This window comes from Monodon monoceros, unplaced genomic scaffold, assembly GCF_005190385.1.
Source record: "Monodon monoceros isolate NGI ecotype Baffin Bay Population unplaced genomic scaffold, NGI_Narwhal_1 Super_Scaffold_5, whole genome shotgun sequence".
Lineage (NCBI taxonomy): Eukaryota > Metazoa > Chordata > Mammalia > Artiodactyla > Monodontidae > Monodon > Monodon monoceros.
The window spans coordinates 25,802,107-25,816,079 of record NW_021703782.1 but is presented as its reverse complement, the minus strand read 5'-3'; the positions used below and the strand labels follow the sequence as shown (position 1 = coordinate 25,816,079).

The 13,973-nt window shown below is 42.0% G+C and overlaps 1 protein-coding gene across 1 annotated transcript in view; it reads right to left on the bottom strand.

Moving 5' to 3' along the window:
* Positions 1-3,394: 3,394 nt before the first annotated feature.
* ZNF169 (zinc finger protein 169) overlaps positions 3,395-13,973 on the bottom strand; it is a 49,662-nt gene continuing 39,083 nt past the window's right edge. Inside the window, exon 3 of the mRNA XM_029203726.1 lies at positions 3,395-5,016. Within this exon, the coding sequence (XP_029059559.1) occupies positions 3,470-5,016 (1,547 nt within the window). The 3' untranslated portion in view covers positions 3,395-3,469. The remainder of the gene's footprint in view (positions 5,017-13,973) is intronic.

Sequence of the window (13,973 nt, the reverse complement as noted above, 5' to 3'; positions counted from 1 at the left end):
AAACATTTAGAGAAGAGCTAACACCTATCCTTCTCAAACTTCCAAAATATAGCAGAGGGAGGAACACTCCCAAACTCATTCTACAAGGCCACCATCATCCTGATACCAAAACCAGACAAGGATGTCACAAAGAAAGAAAACTACAGGCCAATATCACTGATGAACATAGATACAAAAATCCTCAACAAAATACTAGCAAACAGAATCCAACAGCACAGTAAAAGGATCATACACCATGATCAAGTGGGGTTTATTCCAGGAATGCAAGGACTCTTCAATATACACAAATCAATCAATGTGATACACCATATTAACAAACTGAAGGAGAAAAACCATATGATCATCTCAATAGATGCAGAGAAAGCTTCTGACAAAATTCAACACCCATTTATGATAATAACCCTGCAGAAAGTAGGCATAGAGGGAACTTTCCTGAACATAATAAAGGCCATTTACAACAAACCCACAGCCAAGATCGTCCTCAATGGTGAAAAATGGAAACCATTTCCACTAAGATCAGGAACAAGACAAGGTTGCCCACTCTCACCACTCTTATTCAACATAGTTTTGGAAGTTTTAGCCACAGCACTCAGAGAAGAAAAGGAAATAAAAGGAATCCAAATCGGAAAAGAAGAAGTAAAGCTGTCACTGTTACTATACATAGAGAATCCTAAAGATGCTACCAGAAAACTACTAAAGCTAATCAGTGAATTTGGAAAAGTAGCAGTATATAAAATTAACGCACAGAAATCTCTCGCATTCCTATACACTAATGATGAAAAATCTGAAAGTGAAATCAAGAAAACACTCCCATTTACCATTGCAACAAAAAGAATAAAATATCTAGGAATAAACCTACCTAAGGAGACAAAAGACCTGTATGCAGAAAATTATAAGAGAATGAAGAAAGAAATTAAAGATGATACAAATAGATGGAGAGATATACCATATTCTTGGATTGGAAGAATCAACATTGTGAAAATGACCCAAAGCAATCTACAGATTCAATGCAATCCCTATCAAACTACCACTGGCATTTTTCACAGAACTAGAACAGAAAACTTCACAATTTGTATGAAAACACAAAAGACCCCGAATAGCCAAAGCAATCTTGAGAACGAAAAATGGAGCTGGAGGAATCAGGCTCCCTGACTTCAGACTATATTACAGGGCTACAGTAATCAAGACAGTATGGTACTGGCACAAAAAGAGAAATATAGATCAATGGAACAGGACAGAAAGCCCAGAGATAAACCCATGCACATATGGTCACCTTATCTTTGATAAAGGAGGCAGGAATGTACAGTGGAGAAAGGACAGCCTCTTCAATAAGTGGTGCTGGGAAAACTGTACAGGTACATGTAAAAGTATGAGATTAGAACACTCCCTAACACCATACACAAAAATAAGCTCAAAATGGATTAAAGACCTAAATGTAAGGCCAGAAACTATCAAACTCTTAGAGGAAAACATAGGCAGAACACTCTATGACATAAATCACAGCAAGGTCCTTTTTGACCCACCTTCTAGAGAAATGGAAATAAAAACAAAAATAAACAAATGGGACCTATTGAAACTTAAAAGCTTTTGCACAGCAAAGGAAAGCATAAACAAGACCAAAAGACAATTCTCAGAATGGGAGAAAATAAGCTGTGACAAAGTGAGAGAGTGGCATGGACATATATACACTACCAAATGTAAAATAGCTAGTGGGAAGCAGCCGCATAGCACAGGGAGATCAACTCGGTGCTTTGTGACCACCTAGAGGGGTGGGATAGGGAGGGCGGGAGGGAGGGAGACGCAAGAGGGAAGAGATATGGGAACATATGTATAAGTGATTCACTTTGTTATAAAGCAGAAACTAACACACCACTGTAAAGCAATTATACTCCAATAAGGATTTAAAAAAAAAGCATCTGCCTGCCAGTGCAGGGAACACGGGTTCGAGCCCTGGTCCAGAAAGATCCCACATGCCATGGAGCAACTAAGCCTGTGTGCCACAAGTACTGAGCTTGCACTCTAGAGCCTATAAGCCACAACTACTGAGCCCTTGTGCCACAACTACTGAAGCCCACATGCCACAACCACTGAAGCCCACGTGCCTAGAGCCCATGCTCCACAAGAGAAGCCACCTCAATGAGAAGCACGTGCAACACAACGAAAAGTAGACCCCACTCGCCGCAAGTTGAGAAAGTGCGTACGCAACAAAGAAGACCCAACACAGCCAAAAATAAATAAATAAAATAAATAAAAAAGACAGAGAGGTAAGTTTGGAACCAATCAACCATCTCAGTAGAACTAAAGGTGACCTAGATGGGACAGAATGAAGGCAGGCTGTCAGATTTCTGAGATTCTACAAGAAGGGAAAATAGAGCTATCTATCTGACTAAAAACACATTATCCATCAAGAAAAGGAAAGAATGACCCCAAAGGTGAAAGAGAGACCAGCAGGTCTGCCATTTCCAAAGCAGGCCCAGAGAATAAATGTCTGAGGAGCCATATGGTTCTTCCATGGTTTCAGTGGGCCAGGTATCACCGCTGCCATCCCAGTGAGACCAGAAGGTGGGGCTGCCACCCCAGTGGGACCAGAGGGCAGAATACATAGCTAAAGATTATTCTCAAGCCTTAAAAACTAACATAATTTGCCTTGCAAGGTTTTAAACTTGCTTGGGACCCAGCAATCCTTCTTTCCACTTTTAGAATGGAAATGTGAATTCTCTGACTATCCTATCATTGTATTTTGGAAGCGAATAACTTGTCTGGTTCACAGGTTCACAGCTGGAAAGGAATTGTGCCAAAGGATGAAACGTACCTCTACTCTCATCCACACTCAATTTAGAAGAGATTTAGGTGAGATTTTGAATTTAGAGTTGATACTGGAATGGGTTAAGATGTTTGCAGCTTTTAAGATGGGGTGAATGTATTTTGTATGTGAAGAATATGAATCTGGGGGGTCCAGAGGGCGGAGTTGTTAAGACTGAATTGTTCCCCCAAATTCATACATTGAAGCCATAACCTACAATGTGACTTTTAAAGGTAAATATTATGAGGTTATAGGGTGGAGCCCTAACCCAGTATGGCTGGTGTACTCAGAAGAAGAGAGATACCAGGGAAGCACACACACAGAAAAAAGGCCATTCAGGACTCAGCAAGAATGCAATCATCCGCAAGCCAAGGGGCGAGACTTCAGTAAAAACCAAACTGCCTACACACTGATCTTGGACTTCCAGTCTCAAGAACTTTGAAAAAACAAACTTCTGTTCTTTAAGCCACCACGTCTGTGGTATTTTGTTATGGCAGCCCTAGCAAATTAAAACACATTGCTAGTGCAAGAAGTAAACCATAAGTCAACTATCTTAAGATCACTGAAAGAATGCAACATTTTTTTCCTCGACTGAATTTAAGGAAAGTGGAACATTTCCTAGTGATTTCTGCCACCTACACACTCATGGGGAAAAGAAAGGAAACGTCAAGAGAACAGCTCTTGTGGCAGGAGGTGATGGCCAGACTTGGTCCTCTTATGTCTGTGGAGGTGAGACTTCTGGCTAAAGCCACGACCGCACTCCCTGCACACATATGGCTTCTCTCCTGAATGGGTCCGCTGATGTCTGATGAGGGCTGACTTGAAGCCAAAGCCACGTCCACACTCATCACACACACATGGCTTTTCTCCTGAGTATGTCTTCTGGTCAGAGGTGAGGTGGGTCTTCTGACCAAGTCTTTGCTCACATACTCCGTACACATCAGCCTCCTCCCCTGAATGTGTCCTCTGGTGTCTGGTGAGGAGTGACTTGAAGCCAAAGGTACGTCCACACTCAGAGCACAGATAAGGCTTCTCCCCAGTATGCGTCCTCTGGTGTCTGATGAGGGTGACCTTCTGACCAAAACCACGCCCACACTCAGGGCACACATAAGGCTTCTCACCCGTGTGTGTCCTCTGGTGGCCCATGAGGGAGACTTTCTGGCTAAAGCCACGCCCACACTCAGAGCACATGTAAGGCTTCTCCCCTGTGTGTGTCCTCTGGTGTCTGATGAGAGTGACCTTTTGGCGAAAGCTGTGCCCACACTCGGCACAAACATAAGGCTTCTCCCCTGAGTGTGTGACCTGATGACTGAGGAGCAGCGACTGCTGCCTGAAGCCACGCCCACACTCAAGGCACAAGAAGGGCCTCTCAGCCGAATGTGAGCTACGGTGTTGGAGGAGTGACGCCTTCTGGCAAAAGCCTCTTCCACACTCTGGACACACAAAAGGCTTCTCCTCCAAGTGTGTCCTCTGGTGCAGGATGAGGGCAATCTTCTGGCGAAAACCTCGCCCACACTCCTGACATACAAAGGGTCTCTCCCCAGAGTGTATCCTCTTATGGTTAGTTAGGGAGGACGTATACCTGAAGTGTCGCCCACACTCCCTACACATGTAGGGCTTCTCCCCTGAGTGTTTCCTCTGGTGTATGGTGAGTGAGGACTTCCGGCCAAAGCCTCGCCCACACTCCCTACAACTATAGGGCTTCTCCCCTGTGTGTGTCCTCTGGTGCTTGATGAGGTCTGACTTCTGGTAGAAGCTTCTGCCACATTCAGGGCACACATGAAGCTTCTGGAGGCTAAAGAGGCTTGACTTTGTGCTAAGTCCTAGTCTGTATTTTTCACATATGACTGCTCCAGATTCTGAGATGTCTGCCCCTGTCAACATTGCATCTGTCTCCTCAGGGATCACCCCCTGATCTATTCCTCCACCACTGTTGCCTTCCTGGTCTACTGGCTGACCTTGAGATGGGCTGAAGAATGCCCTTGAAGTCCCGCTCAGCCGCAGCCTCCCAAACACAGCGCAAGAGCCTTCTCTCTCTCCATCTTCTGCTTTGTTACTCGAGCAGCTCGGAGCTTCTAGTAGGAAGTGGCTTCCTGCAGATGAACCTGGGAAGATCTGAGGGAAGTGACCGCAGAACACATATTGATGGAGGAACTGTGGACTGGAAAAACTCACTGGGCAGGAGAGATGGGGCTGGAATTCTGTTCTTGGTTCTGCTGGAGAGAAAGTGTCGGTCAGAATCACCACAGGTACCTTGTGGATGGTAACACTTGTCCAGCAGTCATTCCTTAGATGTTCCCATAGGAAAGATTTCCTTCACAGACCTACCTTTCATCCCAGGGTGACACATTAATGTATATCCTTTTACAACACATAAAACCCACACAATGAGCCAGCTCTAAATATCAGCCCAGCTTAAACAGTTTTAAGAAAGCATCACAGGCAGCTCTAGCCCTAAAAATTGCTGCCATTAGAGTTGTACATCTGCCCCCAATACAATTATCTTACAAGCCACAGTCATTAACACTGATGTAAACAATATCTACAAATATATGCTTTTACTGAGAGTTAAACTACATAACTTATTACAAATTTCTTTAGGGACATTTCCTACAAGAAAGGATGGAGTCAAAAAAGGGAGTCACTCCACCTAGAGGCCCCATGGTGGAGGCAATAGAGAGGACAGGTCAGAGACCCATGTGGGAAATGAACTGGAAGGTGTTTCCCCCATCCTAAACAAGTATTTCCTAGAGCATTATGCAGTGGGTTCTCTATCTGGGAGTGTGAATTCAGCAGTAAAACACAAAAACATAGTCTAGGCCTGCAACCCATTAAAGGATTTTGACTCCACCAAGACCTGCTTTTCAGTGTTTTTTTTTTTAACTGTTGTAAATGGAAAAATTTCCACCTAAAATAGCTCTAACAGATATCAAATTTGTATGCCTTGCTCCATTACTCTGCTTCTATCTGCCAGAAGCCTTTGCAGACCTACCTGATTCTTTCTTCATCAATCAAAAGTGAGATGTATTTTATGAACCGTCTATAACACTGGGCAGCAAACTACAGCCAACTAGGTGTTTTGTAAATAAAGGTCTATTAGACCACAGCCACACTCTGTCTTCATCTTGTGTCTATGGAAGCTTTCACATACAACAAAGGTGAGTAGTTGCAACACAGAATATAAAGGCTACAAAGACTAAAATATTTACGACCTGACCCTTTTACAGAAAACTACTCATTCCATCTGGTCTAAGAGGCTAGTTTTCAATACTAACAAGAAGAGCTACCATGAAACCCCTTCCTAACACTTAAAAGCCCCTCAGCAAACTATTCAGTAAATTTAGTTCTGTGTGTGTGTGTGTGTGTGTGTGTGTGTGTGTGTGTGTGTGTGTTGCTAGACCTAGAAGCTCCTGTGAAATGGCCTTGATAATCACAAGTGCTGACCCTGCTGGACTTTCACTGTGAAAGTGAACATCCTTTCAGTCAGGGGTCCCACCATGGTTGGTCTCTAGTTCAGCTCATTGAACTATCAGTAAGTTTATTTTGTTAAGCTAGGCTGTCCACATTTTCAAAATTCGTGGCATGTATGTACATTTCTGGCCTGCAGTTTCCAAGAAATACTTTGTTGTAATTCTAAAGTTCTGACAGCTGAGCTTTCAGTATTGCACTACTGTCTCCTTGTCTGTGATGGGGAGAGAAAAGCAGCCCCTGCCTTCTCCTTGGCCTGTTTATTCTCCCGCCTAGGCATAAAGTCTAAGGCCAGTGGTAAACGGCACATCATTACAGGTGTGCCGTTCAGTGTCTTCTGTATAAAATACGGTGACTGATTTAAATAGTTAACACTGCCCTTATGGGAACTATAGCCTCTAATGACTACTCATTCATCATTTTTGTGCCTATCTAGTAATGTGGCAAATTTTAGCTAAAAGTGATTAAGAATTACAAAGTTCACTTTGGTTTTAAACATCCAGAAGTTCCTCAATAGAAGGAGAAATAAAAAACAAAATGTTACCAAGGTAATGCTTTTCACTTAGTCACAAAAATTTCCATGATGTAGAAAAAAGTTAATCAGTTTATAAATTCTTTTATAATCTACAGCTGCTCTCATGCCAATTGATTTTTCAGACCAGTAACTACTTCAATAATTGTACATGAACTTAAATGTTCCAAAGGAAAAAAAAATCCATGTCTAATGGCTCCTTAAAGAAATTTTGCCTTCTGCAGCTGCAGTTGTGAGAAAGGAAAGTATAGCAGTGAGTTAAACAAATGACCATAGACACTGGATTACAGCAGAAGAAAGAATGCTGTGCATTCACTGCTTTTAAACAATTTAAAGAATTTTAAGACTTGGTCCACAAATGTAGAAAGGGAACATTTTCAATATTAATCAGAATTAATCCCTGGAAATTGGACAACTTTCATAATATGCCATCTCTGTGATTTTAAGAAAATATAAAAGAAATATTAGCATATGTGATGGTTAATTTTATGTATTAACTTCGCTGGTCACAGGCTGCCATGACAGAGGAAAATTAGACTTCCTCAATATTAAATATCTGCTCATCAAAAGTTACTGTTAAGAAAATGAACAGAAAAGTTTCAGACTGAGAGGATGTTTGCAAAATGTACAAACGACAATGGACTGGTATCCAGGATTAATAAAGAACTCAATAATAAAAACAATGCAGAAAAATTGGGAAAAGATTTGAATGTATACCTCACAAAGTAAGGTATATGATGCATATTAATGATCAGAAAGCATACAGAAGGGTTCACTGTCATTAAGTGTCAGCAAAATGGAAACCCCCATGAGATAACTCTACACATCCATCACCAGAAATAAAATGAAAACTGTCGGGGAAGATGTGAAGTGACAGGAACTCTCATGTGTTTGTTGTTCATGGAAGTGAGAAATTGTACAACCACTCTGGAAAAGTTCTAGTCGTTTCTTATAAAACTACACATACAGTTACCCTATGACTCAAGTGTACTGAGTTGAATATTATCCCACCAAAATTAATATCAACCTGGAACAGTGAATGTGGCCTTAATTTTGAAATAGAGTCTTTGCAGATGTAATCAAGTTAAGATGAGGTTATACTGGATTAGAATGAGCTTTAATTCAATGACTGGAATCCTTACAAGGAGAGAGTGATTTGGATAAAGATACATATAGAAGGAAGAAGCCTATGTAACCACAGAGGCAGAGATTAGAGTGATACAGCTACAAGCCAAGGAATACTAGGGATTGCCAGCAACCACCAGAAGCTAAGAGAGACAAAGAACAGACTCCATTTCAAAACCTCCAGAAGTAGCCAGCCCCTCCAGTATGTTGATGTTGAACTGTGAAAGAATAAATTTCTTTGTTTTAAGCCTCTAAGTTTGTGGTAATTTATTACAGCAACCCTAGAAAACTAATATACCCTAGGTATTTATCCAAAGGAAATGAAAACAAAGGTTTACCAAAAACAAACAAAAAATTCTCAGCATAAGAATGTTAATAGCAACTTTCTTTTTTTTTTTTTTTTGCGGTACGCGGGCCTCTCACTGTTGTGGCCTCTCCCGTTGTGGAGCGCAGGCTCCGGACGCGCAGGCTCAGCGGCCATGGCTCACGGGCCCAGCCGCTCCGCGGCATGTGGGATCTTCCCGGACCGGGGCAAGAACCCGTGTCCCCTGCATCGGCAGGTGGACTCTCAACCACTGCGCCACCAGGGAAGCCCAATAGCAACTTTTTTAAAATGACTAAAAACTGGAAGCCATCAAGGTGTCTATTAAGGAGAATGGATAAACAGTCATATATTCATATAATTGAATGCTATTTGATGTTTAAAAAAAGAACAGACTACTGATGTATGCAACAACATGGATGAAGTTTAAAAACTATATTGAGTCGGGCTTCCCTGGTGGTGCAGTAGTTGAGAGTCCGCCTGCCGATGCAGGGGACACGGGTTTGTGCCCCGGTCCGGGAAGATCCCACATGCCACGGATCGGCTGGGCCCATGAGCCATGGCCGCTGAGCCTGTGCGTCCAGAGCCTGTGCTCCGCAACGGGAGAGGCCACAGCAGTGAGAGGCCCGCATACCACAAAAAAACAAAAACAAAAAAACTACTGAGTGAAAGAAGCCTTAAACAAACAAGAACATATTAAATGATTCCATTTATGCAAAATTGTACAGTGGACCAAACTAATCAATGGTGAAATAAAATCAGAACAGTGGTACCTCTGAGGGGTAGGAGCAGGGGTTTACTGGGATGGGCCGCAAGGGAACTATGTGGATAAAAGTAATGATCTGTATTTTGATAAAGTTTGGGTTTTGGAGGTATATGCATTGTTTGAACTCACAGACTAGTATACTTAAGATTTCGTGGGTATTTTCAGGAAGATGGCGGAAGAGTAAGACGCGGAGATCACCTTCCTCCCCACAGATACACCAGAAATACATCTACACGTGCAACAACTCCTACAGAACACCTACTGAATGCTGGCAGAAGACCTCAGACCTCCCAAAAGGCAAGAAACTCCCCACGTACCTGGGTAGGGCAAAAGAAAAAAAGAAGAAACAGAGACAAAAGAATAGGGATGGGACCTGCACCAGTGGGAGGGAGCTGTGAAGGAGGAAAGGTTTCCACACACTAGGAAGCCCCTTCCCGGGCGGAGACTGTAGTTGGCTGAGGGGGGAGCTTCGGTACCGCACAGGAGAGCACAGCATCAGGGGTGCGGAGGGCAAGGCGGGGAGATTCCTGCACAGAGGATCAGTGCGAACCGGCACTCACTAGCCTGAGAGGCTTCTCTGCTCACCTACCGGGGCGGGCGGGGCTGGGAGCTGAGGCTCGGGCTTCGGTTGGAGCGCAGGGAGAGGAGTGGCGGCGTGAACACACCCTGAAGGGGTTAGTGCACGACGGCTAGCCAGGAGGGAGTCCAGGGAAAAGTCTGGACCTGCTGAAGAGGCAAGAGACTTTTTCTTCCCTTTTTGTTTCCTGGTGCGCGAGGAGAGGGGATTAAGAGCGCTGCTTAAAGGAGCTCCAGAGATGGGCACGAGCTGAGGCTAACAGCGCGGACCCCAGAGATGGGTATGAGACGCTAAGGCTGCTGCTGCCGCCACCAAAAAGCCTGTGTGCAAGCACAGGTTACTATCCACACCGCCCCTCCTGGGAGCCTCTGCAGCCTGCCACAGCCAGGGTCCCGTGATCCAGGGACAACTTCCCTGGGAGAACACAAGGCACACCTCAAGCTGGTGCAATGTCATGCTGTCCTCTGATGCCACAGGCTCACCCCACACCTGTAACCCTCCCTCCCCCCGGCCTGACTGAACCAGAGCCCCCGAGTCAGCTACTCCTTTAACCCCGATCTATCTGAGCGAAGAACAGACGCCCTCCGGCGACCTACATGCAGAGGAGGGGCCAAATCCAAAGCTGAACCCCGGGAGCTGTGCGAACAAAGAAGACAAAGGGAAATCTCTCCCAGCAGCCTCAGGAGCAGTGGACTAAATCTCCACAGTCAACTAGATACACCCAGCATCTCTGGAATACCTGAATAGACAATGAATCATCCCAAATTGAGGAGGTGGACGTTGAGAGCAACATTTATTATTTTTTCCCCTTTTGCCCTTTTTCTGAGTGTGTATGTGTATGCTTCTGTGTGAGCTTTAGTCTGTATAGCTTTGCTTTCACCATTTGTCTTAGTGTTCGATCTGTCCATTTTTTTTTCTTTTTTACTTTCTAAAAACATTTTTTCTTAATAATTATTTTTTATTTTAATAACTTTATTTTATGTTACTTTATTTTATTTTCTTTCATCCTCTTTCTTTCTTTCTACATTTTCTCCCTTTTATTCGGAGTGGTGTGGATGAAAGGCTCTTGGTGCTGCAGCCAGGAGTCAGTGCTGTGCCTCTGAGGTGGGAGAGCCAACTTCAGGACACTGGTCCACAAGAAACCTCCCAGCTGCGCATAATATCAAATGGCGAAAATCTCCCAGGGATCTCCATCTCAATACCAACACCCAGCTTCACTCAACGAGAAGCAAGCTACAGTGCTGGACACCCTATGCCAAACATCTAGCAAGACAGGAACACAACCCCACCTATTAGCAGAGAGGCTGCCTAAAATCATAATAAGTCCACAGAAACCCAAAAACACACCACCAGACGTGGACCTGCCCACCAGAAAGACAAGATCCAGCCTCATCCACCAGAACACAGGCACTAGTCCCCTCCACGCGGAAGCCTACACAACCCACGTAAACAACACTAGCCACTGGGAAGAGACACCAAAAACAACGGGAACTACGAACCTGCAGCCTGCAATAAGGAGACCCCAAACACAGTAAGATGAGCAAAATGAGAAGACAGAAAAACACAGAGCAGATGAAGGAGCATGATAAAACCCCACCAGACCTAACAAATGAAGAGGAAATAGGCAGTCTACCTGAAAAAGAATTCAGAATAATGATAGTAAAGATGATCCAAAATCTTGGAAATAGAATAGACAAAATGCAAGAAACATTTAACAAGGACCTAGAAGAACTAAAGAGGGAACAAGGAATGATGAACAACACAATAAATGAAATTAAAAATACTCTGGAAGGGATCAATAGCAGAATAACTGAGGCAGAAGAACAGATAAGTGACCTGGAAGATAAAATAGTGAAAATAACTACTGCAGAGCAGAATTTTTAAAAAGTTTAAAAAGAACTGAGAACAGTCACAGAGACCTCTGGGACAACACTAAATGCACCAACATTCGAAATATACGGGTTCCAGAAGAAGAAGAGAAAAAGAAAGGGACTGAGAAAATATTTGAAGAGATTATAGTTGAAAACTTCCCTAATATGGGATAGGAAATAGTTAAACAAGTCCAGGAAGCACAGAGAGTCCCATACAGGATAAATCCAAAGAGAAAGACACCAAGACACAAATTAATCAAACTGTCAAAAATTAAATACAAATAAAACATAATAAAAGCAGCAAGGGAAAAACAACAAATAACACACAAGGGAATCCCCATAAGGTTAACAGTGGATCTTTCAGCAGAAACTCTGCAAGCCAGAAGGGACTGGCAGGACATATTTAAAGTGATGAAGGAGAAAAACCTACAACCAAGATTACCCAGCAAGGATCTCATTCAGATTTGATGGAGAAATTAAAACCTTTACAGACAAGCAAAAGCTGAGAGAGTTCAGCACCACAAAACCAGCTTTACAACAAATGCTAAAGAACATTTTCTAGGCAAGAAACACAAAAGAAAACACCTACAATAACAAACTCAAAACAATTAAGAAAATGGGAATAGGAACATACATATCGATAATTACCTTAAATGTAAATGGATTAAAGGCTCCCACCAAAATACACAGACTGGCTGAATGGATACAAAAACAAGACCCATATATATGCTGTCTACAAGAGACTCACTTCAGACCTAGGGACACATACACACTGAAAGTGAGGGGATGGAAAAAGATATTACATGCAAATGGAAATCAAAACAAAGCTGGTGTAGCAATTCTCATATCAGACAAAATAGATTTTAAAATAAAGACTATTACAAGAGACAAAGAAGGACATTACATAATGATCAAGGGATCGATCCAAGAAGAAGATATAACAATTGTAAATATTTATGCACCCAACGTAGGAGCACCTCAATACATAAGGCAAATACTAACAGCCATAAAACGGGAAAGCAACAGTAACATATTCATAGTAGGGGACTTTAACACCCCACTTTCACCAATGGACAGATCATCCAAAATGAAAATAAATAAGGAAACACAAGCTTTTAATGATACATTAAACAAGATGGACTTATTTGATATTTATAGGACATTCCATCCAAAAACAACAGAATACACATTTTTCTCATGTGCTCATGGAACATTGTGCAGGACAGATCATATCTTGGTTCACAAATCAAGCCTTAGTAAATTTAAGAAAATTGATATCGTATCAAGTATCTTTTCCAACCACAACGCTATAAGACAAGATATCAATTACAGGAAAAGATCTGTAAAAAATACAAACACATGGAGGCTAAACAATACACTACTTAATAACGAAGTGTTCAATGAAGAAATCAAAGAGGAAATAAAAAAATACCTAGAAACAAATGACAATGGAGACACAACAACCCAAAACCTATGGGATGCAGCAAAAGCAGTTCTAAGAGGGAAGTTCATAGCAATACAATCCTACCTTAAGAAACAGGAAACATCTCAAATAAACCACCTAAACTTGCACCTAAAGCAATTAGAGAAAGAAGAACAAAATAAAAACCCCAAACTTAGCAGAAGGAAAGAAATCATAAAGATCAGATCAGAAATAAATGAAAAAGAAATGAAGGAAACGATAGCAAAGATCAATAAAACTAAAAGCTGGTTCTTTGAGAAGATAAACAAAATAGATAAACCATTAGCCAGACTCATCAAGAAAAAAAGGGAGAAGAATCAAATCAACAGAATTAGAAATGAAAAAGGAGAAGTAACAACAGACACTGCAGAAATACAAAAGATCATGAGAGATTACTACAAGCAACTCTATGCCAATAAAATGGACAGCCTGGAAGAAATGGACAAATTCTTAGAAACGCACAACCTGCCAAGACTGAATCAGGAAGAAATAGAAAATATGAACAGACCAATCACAAGCACTGAAATTGAAACTGTGATTAAGAATCTTTCAACAAACAAAAGCCCAGGACCAGATGGCTTCACAGGCGAATTCTATCAAACATTTAGAGAAGAGCTAACACCTATCTTTCTCAAACTCTTCCAAAATATAGCAGAGGAACACTCCCAAATTTATTCTACGAGGCAACCATCACCTTGATACCAAAACCAGACAAGGATGTCACAAAGAAAGAAAACTACAGGCCAATATCACTGATGAACATAGATGCAAAAATCCTCAACAAAATACTAGCAAACAGAATCCAACAGCACATTAAAAGGATCATACACCATGATCAAGTGGGGTTCATTCCAGGAATGCAAGGATTCTTCAATATACGCAAATCAATCAATGTGATAAACCATATTAACAAATTGAAGGAGAAAAACCTTATGATCATCTCAATAGATGCAGAGAAAGCTTTTGACAAAATTCAACACCCATTTAGGATAAAAACCCTGCAGAAAGTAGGCATAGAGGGAACTTTCCTCAACATAATAAAGGCCA